At 38.8% G+C, this 21,818-nt stretch overlaps 1 protein-coding gene across 2 annotated transcripts in view; it reads left to right on the top strand.

Moving 5' to 3' along the window:
* LOC122729861 (myosin VIIA and Rab interacting protein) overlaps positions 1 to 21,818 on the top strand; it is a 441,763-nt gene that overhangs the window by 319,322 nt on the left and 100,623 nt on the right. For both annotated transcript variants that reach the window (XM_043968959.1, XM_043968958.1), the window contains exon 4: positions 20,761 to 20,897. In XM_043968959.1, coding sequence (XP_043824894.1) covers positions 20,761 to 20,897 — 137 coding nt within the window. The remainder of the gene's footprint in view (positions 1 to 20,760; positions 20,898 to 21,818) is intronic.

Below are 21,818 nucleotides of genomic sequence, written 5' to 3'. Positions count from 1 at the left end.
CAAATGAAAAAATGTTTCAAATCACTATAGGTTAGAGAAATGCAAATTAAAACAACTCTTGAAGTATTACCTCAAACCTATCAGATTGGCTAATATGACAGAAAAGAAAAATGATCAATTTTGGAGGAAATGTTGGAAAATTGAGACACTGATGCACTGTTGGTGAAATTGTGAACTGATCCAACCATTCTGGAGAGCAATTTGGAACTATGCCCAAAGGGCTATGGGGCTGTTTATACCCTTTGACCCAGTAATACCACTACTAGGTCTATATCCCAAACAGATCATAAAAAAGGGAAAAGAACCCACATATACAAAAATATTTAAATCAGGTCTCTTTTTGATGGCAAAGAATTGGAAATTGAAGGGATGCCCATCAATTGGGGAATGGCTGAACAAGTTGTGATATGGGAATGTAATGGAATACTATTGTGCTATAAGAAATGATGAGCAGACAGATTCAGAAAAACCTGGAAAGACTTAAGTGGACTGATGCTGAATAAAGTGAGCAGAACCAGGAGAATATCGTACACAGTAACAGCAACATTGTGCAGCACTACAATGATCCAAGACAATTCCAAAGTACTCATAATGAGAATGCTCTCCACATCCACAAAAAAGAACTGTGGAATCTGAATGCAGATTAAACTATACTATTTCTACTTTTGGGGGGGTTGTTTTTTGAGATTTTTCCCTTTTGTTCTGATTCTTCTTTCACAACATGACTAATGTGGAAATATGTGTAATGCAATTGTCCATATATAACCTCTATCAGATTGCTTTCTGTCTTGGGGAGGGGGGAGGGGGAAGGGAGGGAGGAAGAAATATTTGGAACTAAAAATCTTACAAAAAGAAATGTTTAAAAAAAAGAAAAAGAAAAATTTCATCCACCCCCAGAGAAAGAACTGATGGAGTCTAAGTGAAGGTTGGAGCATGTTTTTTTTTACTTTGTTTTTCTTGGATTTTTTGAGGGGAGGGCAGTGTTTGTTTTTTTCATAACATGACTAATATGGAAATGTTTTGCATGACTGCACATATATAATATAATCATATTGCTTGCCTTCTTAATGAGAGAAGGAAAAGGGAAGGAAGAGAATTTGGAACTCAAAAAATTTTTAAATGAATGTTAAAATTTTGTTTTTACAAGTAATTGGAAAAAAAGATTTAAAAATAATTTAAGGACAGATCAACAAAGGGGTTGAACAAAATAGGAGAAATTTAAGGAAGAAGCAATGTGGTATACTGGACAGAGTAACGACTCTGGAATAGCTGGCAAAAATGATTCTTCCACTACTAGCTACAGGATGTTGGGCATATCATTTAACTTCTGGTCCTCAATTTCTTCTTCCATTCAATGATGGGTTGGACTAGAAGAGAGATTCTTAACATTATTTGTGTCATAGACTCTATTGGCAGTCTGGTAAGCCTATGGATTCCTTTTCAGCATAATGTTTTAAATACATAAAACAAATTCATAAGATTACTAAGGAAACCAATTATACGGAAGTATAGTTATCATAATTTTTAAGTGCATGGAAACTACATTCAGAACCCCTGGACCAGATGATCTCAAAGGTCCCTTTTAATCTTCTATGAAGAGAAAATTATTCTGAATTTGAAAAAAAAATTATTCTGAATTTGAATATATGTTTGTGTATGTGTATGTATACTTACTCCCATCAAAAAGACATTTCTATCATTAAGGTTGTTTTGTTTGCTTTCTTCCTTACTGGTTTCCCAAGAAGGATAAATATATTGTATTGAACTAAGCCAAAGACAAGGGAAATGTTTCTCTTTGACACTTGAGAATCACAGAATCTGGTCTCAGGCTATTTTAAGAAATGCTCTTTTATGCTTTGGGGCTTTTTAAAGTTCAAAAGGCAACACCTTTGAGAACCACCTCATAGTCACTTAGTCAAGCTAGGTACACTGAGAAGAGAAAAGTTGTTTACCAACTGTGCAACCCACTTAATAATGTGTGTCTGTGTGTGTGTGTCTGTGTGTGTGTGTGAGAGAGAGAGAGAGAGAGAGAGAGACAATGACATGTTAAAAGGCTTTAAACTAGCACAAAGCTCATAAGAAACTTTAGTTGAAATTAATCAAAGATATGCTCATTTTTTTCCATAAATTACCCAAACTCTAGTTTCTCAGCTGGGGAGACCTTGGAAAAAACCTTTTATAATTTTTAATCAATGTAAATTTTATGGAAAATTTGAAGATGACACTCAAAGTCAATACTGCTCTGATTGGCCTGTTCCTAAAGTACGTTTCTATTTTGCTTCCTCAATAACACCCCTTCTACACTATTATTTTTATGTGATTATTACACATCGCATTTCTCCCTGCGATCCTTTTTTTTTTTAAAACTGGCTTACTTAAACTAAGAGCTACAATTTTTATTTGATGCAGAGTTCTTTTTAAGGCTGCATTTAAAATGGCAAGCATTTGTTTTTATGGAGGCCTCAGCATATTTCCTGGAGCACATATTTTCCTCCAAATTTCTCCAATTAAATTGTATTCATTTCTATACTCCAAATATCTTAGCACTCGAAGCCATTCCAGCTGCTTTAACTTTGTCTTAATCTTCAAACTTCAAGCCTGGGGACACTCTCCTTCAAAGCTGCTATTTAGAGTTTGTGGTTATCTGGGGGGAGTGTGTGTGTGTGTGTGTGTGTGTGTGTGTGTGTGTGTGTGTGTGTGTGTGTGTGTGTGTGTAACAGAGAGACAGAGACAAAGATAGAGACAAAAACAGAGACACAAAGAGAGAGAGAGAGTTCCAAACTATGACAGATTTCCCTAATTGCAACCAACAACATGGGACAAGTAAGAGGGATGTGACCTATAAGTAAATGGTCAATCAACCAGGACTCTGCCCCTTCCCTATTACCCCAGACTCAGTCCAAGAGTACTGTCCAATTTTTACTTGCCTTTCCTGGTCTCTTGCTCCAACCTGCCAGCCATACCCATTCCTTCAAGATCCAGTATTTGTTTCAATCACATAAACTTCAGAGTCATAGTTAAGCAATATAATCAGAGTAGGGAAAAGCAGAGTAAAATCAAGGAGCATTAATCACATAAAACATAAAATGCAAAGTCCCAATGATTTCTTAATTTCAACATCCATTTCATTTTCATTCTCCCCATCCTCTTAAGCTATAAAAGGTTGACAACCTAGAAAATCATTGTCTTATAATAAGCCTCCCATCTCCAAGGAAAGCAGGAGTAGGGCACAGGAAGTCTCCCAGAATACTAACAGCAGCACTTGGGATTCTCTTGGTGTTTTCCATGTAGTCTACACTGAATGATATTTGTTGGATGTTATGTGTGAATTGAGGAAGCTAATGAATGGGCAATGGACTCTGTAAGTAACATAAGGTTTACATGTAATAGGGTGTTTCTAACATGCTGAAAAATAGGTCACTTCAAGATAATAAAACTTCCCCATGAAGTCTTATTCAGATAATCTATTTGCCAAATTTTGAAAATTGCAGATAGCCAAATAAATTTCAACTTTTTCTGAAGTCTTAAAAGTTGTCGTTTGTCCATTTTCAAAGAGGGCTAATAGGGCAGCTAGGTGGCGAAGTGGATAGAGCACTGGCCCTGGATTCAGGAGTACCTGAGTTCAAATCCGGCCTCAGACACTTAACACACACTTATTAGCTGTGTGACCCCGGGCAAGTCACTTAACCCCAATTGCCCCACAAAAACAAAAACAAACAAACAAAAAAACAAAGAGGGCTAATAATATTGTGTGTGGAGTGGTATAATTAATGAATTAATGTGATTCAGATGACAATAATAACAAATAATAATTTTAATGACATTGACCTCCTTGCTATTCCTCACACACAACACTCCATTTTCCTACCCTGGCCATTTTCACTGGCTGTCCCCATGCCTGGATATCTCTCTTGTTCTCTCCCTCTCTCCCTCTCTCCCTCCCTCCCTTCCTCCCTCCCTCCTGACTTCCCTGTCCCAACTTCTGCAAGATACCATTCATCACCCTTAATCTTAGCACCTTCCCTCTGTGATATCTCCAGTTTCCTCTACATCTTGTTGGTGCATAATTGTTTCACGTTGTCTCCTGAGAACTCCTTGACAGCAGAGACTGTCTGTCTTTCTTTGTATCTCCATCATACTGTATTGTTTAAAATCTAAATGTGGGTTCTAATCTACATCCCTGCCAGTTTTGGGGGAGAAACTGGCTAAAATCATTGATAATTCAGCAAGAGTTTAGACTTTTAAGGATTTATTAAAGTGGATTAGAAGTTAGTGAAGAGAAAGTCAGTATAGCCAGAGAGAAACCCTTGCTTTTACTAGCAGTCCACTTGAAGTCCCTCACCACACCAAAGTCCTGGACAGAAAGGGGGGGGGCGGCCCTCCTGTTCTCTGTCTCTGCTGCCACCAAGCCAGTTCTGGACAAGCCAGCCTCACCTTCCTACTTCCTGTCTCCCTCCCCAAAAGGGGAGGTCCTTCAAGCTGATTAGTTGAGAGTGGTCTCTTGCCGATGTCAGTAGTACACCACCTCTGAGAACAACACCCCACTCAGGGTCAGCCAGGTGTGGTCTCGATTTTGATGGTCTTCAGGTGGGGCCCCTGGGCATCTGCCAAATCCCATTATTTTATCACAACACAGTAGTTATTTAATAAATCCTCGTGGACTGGACTTGTTGAAAAGATATTTCTCTAGCATTTAGGTTAACATGAAGATTTGTGTATATATATATATATATATATGTGTGTGTGTGTGTATATATATATATATATAAAATACTGGTGATCATTATTCCAGATAAGTAAGACCAAAGCTAATGGGCCTTTACTTAATTTCCCTTTTTATTCCCTCCTCCATTCTAAATAGCACAGTCCTGTACAGGTCAACATGCCTTTTACTTTGTGCTTGTTTCATAGCTCTCTGCCAACACTAATTTAGCTTGCAGAAGCCTTTTGTATGATCTAAAATTCAAAGCTGTTATTTTGTAGTCTCAGAAACTAAATGCACTGCCTGCTGCTAATGAATGTTTAGGAAAATTTAAATAATGGATTAATGTGTAGTTTATCCTCTACCCAAATTTCAAGCATGGAGAGCCTGGGTAGATGTGGACTATGGAAATGCAGAGTGATAATAATACTCAACTGAGTATCTACAAATTAAAAATAAAAGTAAAAGCCTGAAACGTTAAACTTGAGGTTTTCTTCTAGATTATCCCAGAATACCTGTGTAGAGCCTATTCTCTGTGTGTGAATTAAAGTTGAATTAATCAAGTGATTTTTTATCATCCAATATTTCCTTGAATTTCCTTTGACAGGATTATTTCCATATCCACATGTGTTAATTTGTATTTTTTTTAAATGAAACACATTTTATTTTATACTCATATTTCCAGTTTCCTCAAACAACTTGGCCATAATGCCTGCCCTCAGCCCCTCCAAAGATCATCCTATTTTCCAGCTTCATTAAAATGTTTACTCTCCTTTCCAGATTGTCAATGTAGAAAAATGAAATTGTAATAATGTGCCTTAATATTCAATGCCAGTACCACCCCCTGATTTAAGCATTTTACCATTTATTATTGATTTTGACTTGCCAGTGTTCAACTGGCATTTTCTTAGTGTAGTAAAGTTCATATCTTTTCACATTTGGATTGATTTCATACAACCACAGAGTTGTCTGTTATATGAGATACAGAGAGAGAGACAGAGAGACAGAAAAAATATACATATGTAATGTTACATTATGGTATATGTTATAGCTAAAGTCCAGATTTGGCTAAAATCAACCGTTGCCAAATAATTTCAAACCTAACCAGAACAATCAACTAAACACTTAAATATCTGTTTTGAACAGTAACCACATAATGTTACCAGTAGCCAGGCAACTGATGTTGATGTTAGATGGCTAAACAGGGTAATATCAAGATAATGGCCACATGATAGGCATTAATCAGTGAACTTAGTCGAATCTAAAACTTGAAAGGGACCTGAGTTACTGTCTGTTCCAACCCTTACCCAACAAAAGCATCCCTATGATAACCTAACTGTTAAGTGGCTATCCAGTCAGAGCTTGAAGACCTCTGATAAGGGAGTACCTACCATCTCGTGAGTCAGCCCATTTCCACTTTGGGATAGGTAAATTTAGGAAATTTTCCCCCTAACATCCAGCCTAATTTATCCTCTTTGTGACTAGCCCCCAAAGAGTCCCAAAGGAAGGCTCCCACTTAAAGAATACCCAAAAGGGGACTGGTAAAGGCTGAAGCTCTCTCGCCTCTTGCCAACTCTGCCCCACCCCACACAGTATTCATCTCCAGCAATAAAGAGAGAGTTCAATACCACTGGGTTTGGGAGACAAGGGTTACATTTGTTTAAGTGTTTTCTCAGTAAGTAACTGCGTATTAAAATGTATGGCCATTTGAATCCAGGACAATTCTGCTTACTTAAATGTTAGTAGTAAGATCGGGAACTAAAGGAGGATAAGATCCCAGGATAGATGCAGATTTAAAGGTTAGGGTTTTATAAACACAAAGTTAGATTTTTCATGCAGATTGGCTAAGGGTTCAAGCTGCACATTTTGTGGAGAGTATGGTATATTAGAGCAGGGATACTTAGCCTGTGGTCCACAAACATTTTTCAAAAGATATTTTGATAATCATTTCAATAGAAATTATTTCTTTTATAATCTTATGTAGTTTATTTTGTGCATTTAAAAGCACTGTCCTGAGATGGGGACCATAGGCTTCATCAGATTGTCAGAGTCCATGACTCTGAAAAGGTTAAGAACCCCTGTGTTAGAAGGAGAAAGAGAATGTAATATTTGGGGATACTCTCTGACACATGAGCTGTAAGTCCCAGGATACAATCAGGTGAAGCTTGTCTCTGTGTGTATTTATGTACATATGTATGTATATATGTGTGTATATGCACACATATATGCATGTGTGTATATGTGTGTGCATACACACACATATATATATATATAGGAATTAGCAGAGGAATAAAGGGTATGTGTGTGTGTATATATATATATATATGTTCATGTGTGGATATATGTAATGGTGTATATATGTTATATATACATTTATTTAAACATATACATATATTCATATTACAAATTACAGAGAAGGGTCTTTATGTACACATTTACATATACATATGGAATATGCTTCATCACCTCTGCCTCTTAGAATCCTTAACTTCAAGACCACAATATTCCTGAAAGTAGTAACATATGTAACATGAGTCCCAAAGCTCATTCGTATGGGGCTCTCTCCTTACTGGTGTGGAGATTAATGCTCTACATCTGCATGAGGGGCAACTTGGAGTCACTAAGTACTGAGCTTGTACATACATACATACATACATACATACATACATACATACATACATACATATTGTTTTATGTATGTATATACACAGTACTTCACCCTTTTAGCAAATTCTTCCTCACTTTTGCCAAGGACAGTTGAATATGACATTCGTAGCTCCATAGCCCTGACAGACTACAGGTGACATGTGACATAATCATGAACCACCCCGCCACCCTCCTGATTACCAGGAGGACTGTTCCTTCCCATTCTCTCACTTTTCAAAAACAGTTTCTCTATTTTAGAAAAACTGTCCCTGTCTTCAGTCAGTGGGGGGACACCTGGGTTTCTGGAAACAGGGATATGGTCATGTTCTGGGATTTTTTTCCCATCACTTTTGATCAACAAGCACTTTTCAAAGGGTCTCCATGACCTGATATCTGTCCACTCTCTCTAGTTCTTTGAGTTAGAATTTTTTTCAGTAGAAGTAACTGAGTTTCTGTCCTTGGTGACTTCCTGCCCTTCCTATAGTTTTTTGGATTGGTTTTGTTCTTTACTCACTGTCCCTTTCTTTTAGTCTTTTTGGTGCCTTAGCTCCCCTAAGACGGACCTCAAATAACACTAGCAGAGCCTGTTCTTCCATTTTGCTGTAACCATTTTTGTTTCCTTCCAGACTCCTCTAATTTATAAATTCTGTTGCTTCTTCTTCTCCTTAACCACTTCCCCTCACCATCAGTGCTGGTCTGGTCTGGTGACGTCTTTAGATACATTGTCTGTTGGGTTTTTTGTTGTTGTTGTTGTTGTTTTGAGGCAATTGGGGTTAAGTGACTTGCCCAGGGTCACACAGCTAGTAAGTGTCAAATGTCTGAGGCCAGATTTGAACTCAGGTACTCCTGACTCCAGGGCCGGTACTCTATCCACTGCGCCACCTAGCTGTCCCCTAGATACATTGTCATAGGGAGCAATTCCATCCCCGCAAATGTCATCCAGATCACTGGGTAATATTCCAGGTAGTAGCAATTAATGAATCGATATTTCTTAACTGCCTACTATGTGCCAAGTAGCGTGCTAGGACTATTGCTTCCTTGGTTTAGCTGAGTTATATCACTTCCAATGGGAGAGTTCCTTCACTCTATATTGTCTGATATGTGTATTTGTGTATGTGTGTATATACATACATATATGGATGTATATGTATATATCCTACGTATGCTTTCTCTGATTTGTCTTACTATCAACTTGGATAAATGAGTTTCTTTCCAAAGTGATATTTGAGTTCATCGTGGAAACAGTGATTGGTGGGAAGGAAGCCAAGCTTTGGACATAAAGCTTAGGGTCCTCTTTTCCCCATTAACAAACAGCAATGAGAAGTTTAGCTTGAAACTGAAAACTATTTCCTCTAGACTAACAGCATTTAAGGGAGCAGGTAGATTATCATCCTCTCTGGTAACCCTTTTCTCTGAGGAGAGGAGAGTGGCCAAGCTTCTGGCCTCCACCTCCTTCTTCCCTTTTTGGCAGGATTAAAATTTCTCTTGGAGAAAGGAGTGGGAAGAGACTGGAGATGTCCACTTCACCTCCCTTCAAGCCACCCAACGATACCCCCATTTTACTTGTGATAGACAACTTTGTTACATATGTAACAAGCCTGGAAATACAGGCAGAAGCCACATTGTGAGCAGGCCACTGGCAAGCATATGAGCAACTCAGCCTATCTCTTTCACCTTCATTTCCATATTTAATCTGCTAATGTTTGGGCATTGCCTTATTTTGGCTGGCTTCTTTTTTTTTATTCTTCTCTTTTCAACAAATTCTAATCTAACTGTATCAAAAAGATTCTGATATCCATAAGTGCTGTTGCTCAAGGAATTTCACTGCTTTCTCAAATTGAATTATATTGAATTGAAATATTTCAGTTGAATTCTAATAGGAATACATTACATTTACAAATTCATTTATTCAATAGTAGAAAAGAGGTTTTTTTAAGGGGAGGCATGCATAATTAGCAACTTGAAGTTATTAATATTCAGATTATTTTTTAATCTTATACTAAAGTCTTTTTCTCCTGCTTAGGTGCAGTATGAAGGTCAACCTGGTTGTTTTCAAAGGCTATATAAGTGGACTCTAAGCTGGGTCAGGTCCTCCCATACTGGAAAGACTTTAAGTGTGAGATCCACAGTGGATATAGCTGTATATATGCTATTAGAGAGGCAACCTAACTAAATGCCAAGAAATTCATTGCTAGAAGACTGGCCATAAAATGATGAATTCTTTTTCTTTTTTTAATCCAAGCAACTCATGAAGACTTCCTACTAGGGCATTAAAGGGGTTATAATCTTTGTTTAAGTGAGGAGTATCCATATTTTAAAATGTGCTTTAGATGAAATAATGCAACAGTTTGAGCTCATCAGCAGTAAGACGGCTGTGTCAACAAGAAATATGATCATAGTTATTATTAAGGTAGTATCATGTAAAATATAGAGAGCTGCCCCCACAGTCCAGATGATTTGGGTTCAAATTTGAATGACCTGAGACATATCACTTAACCTTTCCATGTCCTCCACCCAACTCCCCAAACTCCTGGCAATTCCCTAAAACTCTAAGCTGTAGAGAGCATGGTGACCTGCATTGGTAAAGACAGTGTTTTCATTTAGAAGCTTCATGTAGCAATGAAATCACAGATCCAGAAAAAAATGTCGACTTTAATATCTCAACCGTCATTGTAGAGATGACAATGATGATGATACATTGCAAATATTATCTCATGTGATCCCAGCAATAACCCTAGGATATAGGTACTATATTCCCCATTCTACAGAAGAGTTCTTAGCACAGTGCCTGGCACATAGTAGGTGCTTAATAGTTGTTTATTGATTGATTGATTGATTGATTGATTGATTGATTGAGGCAAACAGTGTTTAAGTGACTTGCCCAGGGTTACCCAGCTCACTGGTATCTGAGGCCCAATTTAAATGCAAATCTTTCTGATTTCAGTAGTAGGCCTGGATGGGGTATAGTGTAGACAGCTGTTAGGGTAAGATCATTGATTCATTCAAGTCCAAGAATAGGTTCTCTGTATATTTTGCTTAATGTATTTGAAGTCTTCAGATGGTATAGTGGCTGGAGAGCTGGCAGTGGAGTCAGGAGGCTCTGTGTGAGCCTGGTCAAATTGTTTAACAACCCAGACTATAAATCGTAGAGTGGAGACCTTTGTTCCTTGGCAAAGGAAGTCCCTCATGTGGAGCCTCCTATATTGAAGAAATCATAGATCCAGTCAAAACCAAAAGTAAAAATTCCTCAAAAACAAGCATCCCACTAATGGTCTTATTGATAACCTTTTTCACCAAAATACTTGGTTATATAGAACAGGACTTCTTAAACTTTTTTCACTCCTTACTCCTTTTTGCCCGAGAAATTTTTATGCAACCCTGGGTATGTAGATATATAAAACAGGTATACATAACTTTTTACTGTTGCCAAATTTTTCACAACCCCCACATTAGGTTACATGATCCCACATGGGATCAAGACCCACAGTTTAAGAAGCTAGGATCTAGAATATACCATTCCCAGCTATTCTGTATAACATCTGCTATTCTCAGGATATTATTAAATAATCTATGTGAGCTTCCTTCTCTACCTAAGCTATTTACTGCTTTCTACTACTGATAAGAATGTGTATCAAATCCCAAATGATTCATACATGAGATATGCATTAGAAAAACAAACCATTAGCTTATTGAGAGGTAAAACACACACACAAATGGATTTTTTTAAAGGAAATTTAATAAAAGATGTAAAGAGAATTGAAATTCATCCCTCAACTGCAACATTCCTGGGGCAGTCAGTTTCCCAGATGGGCAAAGAAGTGGCATAACTCAATCTTAATTGACTTTTGTTTCATTTATTTCCTTTTGTGAAGGGTTGAAAGATCTAGAATTACTTCTGCCCAAATGAACCCATCAGTACCTCTCTTCTCCAAAGTAGAGTTCTCTTACACAAAATAATTATCTTTTGCAGCTTCCTCTTTTTTCAAAGAGTTGTATTCAATTAATTTATAATCCCATTGACAGAGAAATAAATATATGCTTAAATAAAAGGGCCTGAATTTGGAAAAGAGCGTTCTTTTGAATGTGAATGGTTCTTTCTGTATTTCAATTAAAAACATTTCTAGGGGCCAATGACCTAAAAAAGCTGATTCTCACTCATGAATATATCCCACAGTAATATTATCTGAACTTTGTTTTAGCCAGGGCTGTAATATTTGGTGCTTCTCTGGAAGAATGTAAGCTGGGCGGGGGGGGGGGGGGGGGGGTGGGGGGGGGGGTGTAGGTCTTAGTGATTGTTGTCTTTGTATCCCCAGTGGCTCACACACAGCAGGTAGATGTTGAATTGCTGGGTTTATTTGCTTAATCAACTGTGAGAGAAGGGAAAGGAAAGGGTGAAAAGAACTTTTTGTGATGTATCTTCTCCTTCCTCAGGACACCCATCAACATTTTATGCCAGTTTTTCACATTACATGATGCCAGGATACACCATAACTTCTTTCTTACCATGGTGGGGAGTGGGAGAAATCAGTATATAAAAAGAAAAGAGCGCTGAATGGCACAAAAATACTGATAGCTGGCTTTAGTGGCAATGGCCAAAAAGCTAAAAACATTTGATAGGTTCAAATATTGGGAAAGAGCTGAATGAATTATGGCATGTTAACAAGAGGCAATGTGGCCAAGGAACTCTTTCTTTCAAGATGCAGCACAAGTACCCCCCTCTCCGTGAAGCCTTTCCTAGCTGCCCACTCCAATTATCGCTATTCTTCCTCACTATCTTGAATTTAACTACCTTATATTCATTTGCATTTATTCCCCCCTCCTTATATTTCTTCTGCATAAATGTTGTTTGTCCTTGATTTTTTAAAAAGAACCAATGACATCATGAAGGTGATATCTTGACTTATGCATTTAGATTTAAGTGACGTAGAGTTGCACAAAGTCATCTGTCTTCCAAGGTCATCAAAGTTCAGGGGCTACACAAAAGTAAGGACAACTGATGATGGCCCAGGATGCAGTGAATGAGCTTGGTATCTTCCACGTCTGACCAAGCTCTAAGCACTCCACAGCATCTGCTTCATTCACCTTCATGGCTGTTGGAACAAATTATTCTCATTCACCCATTCCATCCAGAAGTCTTCACATGCTTGGGGTAGACATTCCCCTAACTGACCAATGGGCTTGAGGCCCATTGGTTACCCTCAACCTGGTTTAGCTAGTCAGCCAAGACGGTTTACCAGGGTGTGACCACTGCACATGCTACAGCTTCTTAGAGTCACAGGTGAGAGTTGAATACCAGGTAGACACCAAAAGTGAATGAATATCCCTGAAAAGGTCATGGCAAGCCCTCATACCTGAGGTGCTAGTCCTCTCTGAATATCCCATACACCCCATAAATGTATATCAATATTTATTGAGTCACTTAGAATGTTAGTCCTTTAAGAGTAGAGATTGTCTCCTTCTTGTTTGTATGCAGTGCCTAGCACATAGTAGGTATTTAATAGATGTTTATTAATTAATTGATTGAGATTCAGCCCCATTATCAGCAGACCTGAAACCAAGTGTCTGTCTGTCTATCTCTCTCTCCCCTCACCATATAAATGTCATGGAATATTATGTATAATATTATAAAATCATCACAAATATGAACATGAAAAGCCTTTGCATGAGGCTGAGGTATCAGAATAGCACTTAATGCAAAGATTGCCTTTCATAATGTATAGGGTCTTATAGGTATAGTCCTCCTTCTGTTCAGAATCTTTACCACATTCTTTATAACTGATGAAATGCCAATAATATTTATCTGATTTAACTGATAAGATAATAATAAGTATTTAGGAGCTACTGTCATTTCACTGCAAGGGGGTGTGTGTGCTGCTATTTTATTATCTGAAGTACAAGATATTCTCTTAGACAAGGCCCCATTTGAAAGAGAGGCCAACATGAAAAGATTATGAAATGCATCAAAAATATGCTTTCTTTCTTTCTTTGTGAATAGTCTCTTTTATTCAGTGTCTGTAGAATAGTTATTTTTTCCCAAATGCTTTCTCTGCAGCAGGGAATCAGCAGAGTCACTGTGACTTATCTGAGCATTAGCAAACTGGGGATGGGGAGCATTTGAAAATTCATCGTCATCATTATATGAAGGCAGTAGGAAGAGGAGTCTCATTTTAGGGTTATTGGGATTTGGCATCAGAGGAGCATCCTAAGCAACCTGAAGTCTCTGCTTGTTTTCCAGCCCTAGAACCTTCCAAACAAAATGCTAATCACAATTCCCTCCATTCCTGAAACAGACAAAATTAGCCAGGCAGGTACAGAATGGCAAGTGATTTCCATTCTGAGTGAGTCTCTAACATTCTCCGGGATAAGCATTTTACAGGATTCCATTCAGGAGCCATTTCGACCAATCATCTTTCCAGAAAGAACACACATACACACATACATAATTGCATGCATACATACATGCACATACGTGTGTGTATGTGCATGCACACAACTATATGCATGTACACACATATATACACATATGCATAATTATGTATCATTTTCATATCTCTTTCCCACCAAATTCTATATGATCCTCTCTATGAACTACACAGCGATATCTCGATGCACCCCAAGGAGATCAATGTCTTTTCAGGGATGGATTAATTTACTCAATAAGCTAAGCTCCATCTAGCCCAGAACATTAATTTATTTTCCATCATAATCCCCACAAAAAGCCATAAAAGTCCAACAGGATTCAGAAGACACCAAAATAAATTAAGTTTAGGGTTAGGGTTACATGACTTGTTATTGACACCATACTTCTTACATTCAATCATGGTGGAAATGAGGAGAAAAATCAAATATTTAGTGATCATTGGATTAGCAGCACTTACTTAGCACACTGCTTGGCTCATAATAAATACTTAATAAATGTTTATTGACTGATTGGGCTGACCCTATCCTAGATGCTAATAGTGAGACAGGGTTGTATTCAAAATATAAAAGATATATTTTCTCCTATAAGGAAGCTAGTTGGTGTAGAAGAAAGAGAAGTGGACTTGGAGTCAGGAGGGAAGACCTGAATTTGAATCATGAGTTTGATGCTTACTGATTGTGTGACCCTGGACAAGACACTTAATGTCTCAGACTCAGTTTTCTCATCTGTACAATGGTGACAAAAAATGAAACAGAACCTACCTGACAGGATTGTTGTGAGGATTGATGAGACAATAGATATTGTAAGATTTTAAATTGGATATAATAGCATTAAAGTCCCCTTTGAACTTTTCCATTATATATCTCCCAGACCAGTAAGAAACAGAAGCCTCTGAGCTTTAATCAGTGAGGGATTAGCCTTTATTGTTTAGACAACAAACAGGTGATACCCATTAGAGAAATAGGAAAGTAGAAATACAAATGAATTGTCTTAGATCTACGCTTAGTCTATATTCTTTTATAAAACTCACCAAATCCCAAAACTGCCAGCCAGGCCGAGAACCAGAGCCGATCACCAAAGTGTGCGCGGTCAAGTCAGAGTGTGCGAGACGGAGAGCGAACTTCCGTTCTACCCTCCATTTTAAGTTGGCATCCCAGAAGTACAGCGTGCTTGGCCATGCTCTCCCGGGCAGCAGCAGGCGCACTGCCATTTGTGGTCTCCTCCCCAAAAGGGCGGTCCTTCAAAAGCCGCTTCAGTAGCGTGTGTTCAACTCTCAAATGATTAAGCTTCCGTTTTTACTGCAATATAAAGCGCTTTGCAAACTTAAAAGCTCTCTATCCATGTTAGCTATTATTGGTTTAAAATGAAAACAGATGACTTATGTCCCTATAGACTCCAAGAAAGACAGGGCTAGTATCTTGTACTTTTTTTCCTGTCTTCTATAGTAACTATAAAGTGCCAGGCATAGAACAGAGGACAAATATATGCCAATTAAATAATCTTTATGAATTTGTTAAATAATTAAGGTGTCTAAGAGAGCCAGTAAGAGCGGTGGGGGCTATGATGATGTTATGGGTGGACTAAAATGGGAGGGGGGATATATTTTCTTAAACAGTTGATAAAGCGAACATCTATTTTACATTCTAGCATCACACACACAGGGGTAGTAAGAGAGGAGTGGTGTAGTATGGTAGAAAGAGCACTGGATTTAAAGAGAGAAGTTCTGGTTTCAAATCTCTGTCTTACTCCTGAGTAACTGTGACTTCAGGTAAATCACTAACTCCTTCTGGTTATCCATAAAATGGATTAGACTATTCCTTAAGTCTCTTCTAATTCTAACTCCTATTAATCATAGCCTTGCTAAATTGCTGTCTTCAGTGTCCTTGCCCTGAGTTTCTTTACAATTCGACCTGTTATTGTTATTGAGTCACTTCTGTTGTGTCTAACTCCTTGTGACCCCACTTGGAGTTTTCTTAGCAAAGATACTAGAGTGTTTTGTCCTATCCTTTTACAGATGAGGAAACTGAGGCAAACAGGGTTAAGTGAGTTGCCCAAGGTTACACAGCCAGTAAGTATCTGAAGCCTGAATGGAACTGAGGAAGTTGAATCTGACTATAAGTCTAGCGCTCTATGCACCATGGTCCCACCTAGCTGCCCTATAGTTGGGCATATCAAAGTCTTGATATTTCAGTAGCCTAAATTCCCTGAATCAGTGAATGAAGGATGAATCAATCAACTAATTAGTTTTTTAAAGAATTGATATTTCAGTCATTCTGATAACAATTAGGGTTACAAATATAAAGAACTTACTTCATACTGAGGAAACTATGTGTTTAGTGGAGTTATGGCCAAGGAAGGGAATTTGGTCGGGAATCATGATGGGTAAGGTGGTCTACAGAGCAACCAATTGACATGCCCATAAAAAATAAAATAAATAAAATTTAAAAATTAAAATAAAATAATAAATAAATAAATAAATGTTTTTTAAAAGGAAAAAACCTAGGGGCAGCTAGGTGGCACAGTGGATAGAGCACTGACCCTGGAGTAAGGAGGACCTGAGTTCAAATCTAGCCTCAGACACTTAACATTTACTAGCTGTGTGACCCTGGGCAAGTCACTTAACCCCAACTGCCTCCAAAAAAAAAAGAGTAAAAAAAAGAAAACAGAAGCAATGGTGATATTGATTTTGTTACTATGCTCAGAGCAAGAGGTGTCAAAGGGGAGGGGACCTACGTCAAAATGAGATTCAAGAAAGGATCCACTCCATAATGAATCCTGATCTATGAGCAAATAGCATTCTAGGATCATTTCTAAATACTGTACTAGCTTCCAGTTTGCTCCAATACAGGCTTTAAGGACATCAAGGACAGAACATCCATTCGCTGATTTTAATAGAAAATGTATGCTTCAAGTGCAGTAGTGTTTGAGTGAGAAGTGCCTGAAACTCTTCAAATGCAAGCTTAGAGCTTGGTTAGGCTAGACTACAGTCCTTTGGGGGATAACAGGCAACCTCACATAGTTGTATCCTGAGATGCTTCGGCTCTTGTCAAACACGGCATGTGAGGAAAGCGGGAGACAGTGTTTTGACTAAGAGTGAATATGAAGAGAGTCCCTGGAAGCCTTTGGAGGGGCTCCCAACATCACTGCTTTCCTTTGACATTTCTGCTTTATTTCACATATTTATTTTAAAATTGGTATCTTAGAGTAAGCCAACAGAATTCTGAGTGATTAGTAGCAAAGAATTGTGCTGAAGGAGCCATCTGGATCCACCCAACACCTGGTGAAACCTGCCTTTTGGGGAAGCTGACCAGCTAATTATGTTGCAGGAACCCACCAAGGATATAACCTACAGGATGCCTTGGATCCTTCTAATTGGAGATTATTCAGCAAAGAGACAAAAAGACTATCCTTGATTCCCTCAGTCATTATATTTTCTCGGTACCTAGTTATTTACATGCTGCCTACCCCTATCTGAATGTAAGATCCTTTAGGGCAGGGACTGTTTTTACCTTTTTATATCCCTAGAACTTGGCACAATGCCTGGCACATAATAAGTACTGATAAATTCTTGCTGATTTGCTGACCAGGTTTCAGCTGAAATAAGCTATAGGAGGGAAATCCAGAGCATACCAGTTGTTTCAACTAGGATAGGAATACATGGCATAGTAGAAAGAACACTGGCTCTCGAGTCAAAAGTTTTGAGTTCAAATCTTACCTCTGGTGGATAGAGCACTGGCCCTGGAGTCAGGAGTACCTGAGTTCAAATGCGGCCTCAGACACTTAACACTAGCGGTGTGACCCTGGGTGAGTCACTTAACCCCAATTGCCTCACAAAAAAACAAAAAACAAAAAAACAAAAAGCAAATTTTACCTCTGATGCTTACTACCTATATGAACTATGAATGAAGGAATGAATGAATGGATGGATGGAAAAAATGTATTAAGCCTTTCCTATGTTCTAAGCACTATGCTAAGTAGTAGAGATAAAAATTGAAAAATAAGACAATCCCTGCTCTCAAGAACCTTACTTTTTTAATGTGGGGAGATAAGAAATATAGGAGGATTTAGCGGTAAGCCAGATGGAAAGGTCCCATGGTCCTAAGGGTGCAATAGAAAGGCAGATGGCAATGCATTTTTTTTAAATGGCATTCCAGGGCAGCTAGGTGGCGCAGTAGATAAAGCACTGGCCTTGGATTCAGGAGGACCTGAGTTCAAATCCAGCCTCAAACACTTGAAACTTACTAGCTGTGTGACCCTGGGCAAGTCACTTAACCCTCATTGCCCCACAAAAAACAATGTAATTCCACTGATAAAATTCTATCTGTCTTGGATGTTGAGCCATTTGATAGTGCCAAGGACTTTGGTGATAAGGGTCTTTAATAGTCTACTAAAGGGGGCAGCTTGGTGGCACAGTGAATAAAGCACTGGCCCTGGATTCAGGATGACCTGAGTTCAAATCTGACCGCAGACACTTGACACTTACTAGCTGTGTGACCCTAGGCAAGTCACATAATCCTCATTGCCCCACAAAAAAAATAGCCTACTAAAGATGTGGGGGCAGGAGCCTGACCACATTTCCACAAGGGTTGCTCCCCTAGACCAGGGCTTCTTAAACTTTTTCTACTCATGTCTCCTTTTTACCTGAGAGAGTTTCACAAGACTCCAGGTACATAGGTATATAAAATAGGTACACATAACCTTCTACTCTTGCCAGATTTTATGCAACCCCTATATTCATTTATGTGACCCCATATAGGACCCACAGTTTAAAAACGTAGACCCTAGACAATGGCTGAGGGGGACCAGGGTAGAAGTCAGACTGGTAGTACAGAGGACACTGCTATTCCCGGGGATCCTGGGCTAAGGGTCTTAGACTGTCTCCACCTGGCCCTGAGGGAAGATGGTGGTCAAGGTCATGGTGGCCATTTGACCCGGCAGGCACAGGCTGCCTCTCATCTCTCCCTCAGAATTCCCGGCTACTTCAGCCAGGCCGCTTTCCTGCCCAGCTGATAGCAGTGGGTCAGCAGCTGATGTGGGTGCGAGTTAGTAACCTAATTGGCCTGCTTCTGTTTCCTTATATGACCAAGAAAAGGGTGGGAATAGCTGTCCTCAGAGCTCCCTTCAAGCTCTAGATCAATGATTTTACCGATCCCTCACTATCCCTTGAGGGATCTTGAACAGCAGTGCCCGCATGAACCCTAGGCTATACATGCCTTCTGTAACCGTTCAGAAGATTTCATTTAGATATGTGTTAGGGCTGCCTGATCTGATCCAGCTTGTTTAGGGTTTAATACCATTCCAGAGCATTGTACAATGGAAAGAACATTGGATTTGGACTCAGGGGACCCAAATTCAAATCTTCCAGGCTAACAGAGGAAACATAAGCCTTGCTTGTATTATCAACCACTAGAGTCTTTGCAACTTTCAATTTCCTCTCTGCATTGAATGTGTCACTGTCCAGAGATCGAAAATAGGACATGATCTCATGAGTACTTTGCTTTGGAGTTGTTTTGTTCTTGCCCTTTTGTGATTCATTGTGATAGGAGTCTTGAAAACACACCTTTCCTTGACGTCCAGAAGGGAATTTGGCACTTTCCTGGTTTAAAGTTAAAGTTTTAACTAGTTGAATCGTGACAAAGCTTTATTCTTCCACAGCACAAGATAAACATGAGAACAGCGAAACTTGCCTTTTCTGGGGCAAGTTGAATTTGCCAGTATCATTTCTGCCTCCACTAAAAGTAGATTTAAGCTATGGAAACCATTGCCCTCATAAGACTCACACTAATAATAACCTAAACTGGCTTAAAAGGCATTTTAATTTTGCTAAGGCACAACTCTAATCACATCGTTACTCCACTCCAAAACATTCAGAATAAAATGTAAAGTACTTATTCTGACATTCAAGGCTTCACACTTGACTTCAATCTACTTTTCCAGCCTTGTGATTTACCTTCATTTTTGCTCTAGGTTCCAGTTAAAACTGGACTATCACCTGTTCTCACCTTGCCTTCTCCTGTCCTTATCTGGCATATGGGTCTGGTCTGAGTGCTTAGAATTAACATTGGTTACTATCTATAATGGCTGAAATCTCTCCATTCTAGAAAAAACTGTGTGGTCTCCTCCTCCCTTAAGACTTCTCAATCCCCTTACTGCCTCATCAGATTTCCCCTTGGCACTTTGGACACTTTGCCTCTATGTTTGATATTCAGACCAGTCCTCTCATTAGACTGTAAACTTTTTGAGAGCCGGGGCTACTTCCTCTTTATGCTTAGTACAATGTCTTGTATGTAGCACTTGCTTAATGAATTCTCATTGCTGAAGTGAATTATCTCATTAGGTACTTAAAATATAAAGTGCAATCTCCTTGAGAGCAGGGATTATTTTGAATATTGTCTTTGTATCCCTAACACTTAACACAGTGTGGGTAGTTAATAAATGCTTACTAAATGAGATGGCTTAGGGCCAATGGTGGTAGGCAATGCATCCTCATTTTATAGGTGAAGAAAATGAGACCAAACACCTTAATTACCAAATAAATTGTGGTAGTTGTTGTTGTTTGTCCATCCTTCATCCTTGAAGAGGACCGATGGCAACACAAGAATGATGTCTTGATTTGCTCATGAGTTGAATTTGAATTAAAAGCAGGGCTGGAGAGGGTGGTGCAGCTAGGTGGCACAGTGAATAAAGCACTGGCCTTGGAGTCAGGAGGACCTGAGTTCAAATCTAGCCTCAGACACTTGACACTTACTAGCTGTGTGAGCCTGGTCAAGTCACTTAACCCTCATTGCCCCACAAAAAAAGCAGGGCTCAAATCCAGGTTGTCTAAGTCCCCTGTACAATGCTTTCTCCTCTCCTATGATGTGTCTTTGTCAGTTATAAATTCCAGTAATTACATCACTTCAATATAAGAGAGTATCTCTATTAGTGAATGACATTTATACCATTTATACCATTTATTTCTAAATCTTGTTTTCTCGTATGTTTTCTTTAGACTCCTAAGGACCCAGTCCCTGGAATGGTACTACAATAACGTGAAAAGCCGCTTCAAACGCTTTGGCAGTGCCAAGGTCCTGAAGAACTTGTACAAAAAGCACAGACTGGAGAGTGGAGCTTGTTTCGACATAATAGGTATTGGGCCCTGCTCCATGCATGGTTAATAGTTTGATGAAGGGCAAATGAGATCAGTTTGCATGAGTGTAAGGTATGAGTGATGTGGGCCTGGTGATGGGGTAGGCAGAAGCCGCTTGTATGAGAGCAGTAGAAATGCATTTGGACATCCCTGCTTGACTGAAAGGTTAAAAATGTGGAATCAGGGACAGGCAAGGACAGTGCACGGGAGTCCTCAATCTAGTTATAACTTGAATTTTCATAGTATTTCCTCTGAGATACTGTTAAGTTTTAGAATTACAGAGTCTTGGAGTTAGAATGGACTTTAGAGGGTATCTGGTACAACCTGAACCTGAACCGCACCCCCAAAACCCCCTTCTATAATGTCACCAATAGGTGACATCATATATGTGTATATATGTGTGTGTGTTCACACATATACATATATATATATACATATGCACACATGCACACACAAATACTGATGTACAGATGTATGCATATGTGTGTGCACATGCATATACATATACAATATATATATATATATATTATACATACACATACACATACACATACATATAGCAATCATTCAAAGTCCTCCAGAGATGAAAAACTGACTACTTCCCAATGCTTTTGAACAACTTTCATTGTTAGGAATTTTTTCCTTTAATCCAAAATCTACTTCTCTAAGACTTGTACCCACTGGTCTTCATTCTGTTCTCTGGGGCCAAAAGACGACGAATCTAATCTTCTTCCACCAATGGCCTTTCAAATACTGAAGACCACTATCATTTATCCCATTACTCGTGTACACATCACCAGTACCTCCACGAAGATCACTGCCATTTCTAAGCCTTCTCTTTTCCAGGCTAAATATCATAAGTTTTGTCGACTGATCTCCATATGCTATTATCTCTAGTCCGCTAGTCACACTATTCTGGA

This window comes from Dromiciops gliroides, chromosome 5, assembly GCF_019393635.1.
Source record: "Dromiciops gliroides isolate mDroGli1 chromosome 5, mDroGli1.pri, whole genome shotgun sequence".
In the NCBI taxonomy this organism is placed as follows: domain Eukaryota; kingdom Metazoa; phylum Chordata; class Mammalia; order Microbiotheria; family Microbiotheriidae; genus Dromiciops; species Dromiciops gliroides.
Note: the sequence above shows the minus strand (reverse complement) of the source record. Positions and strands in the feature narration are given on the sequence as shown.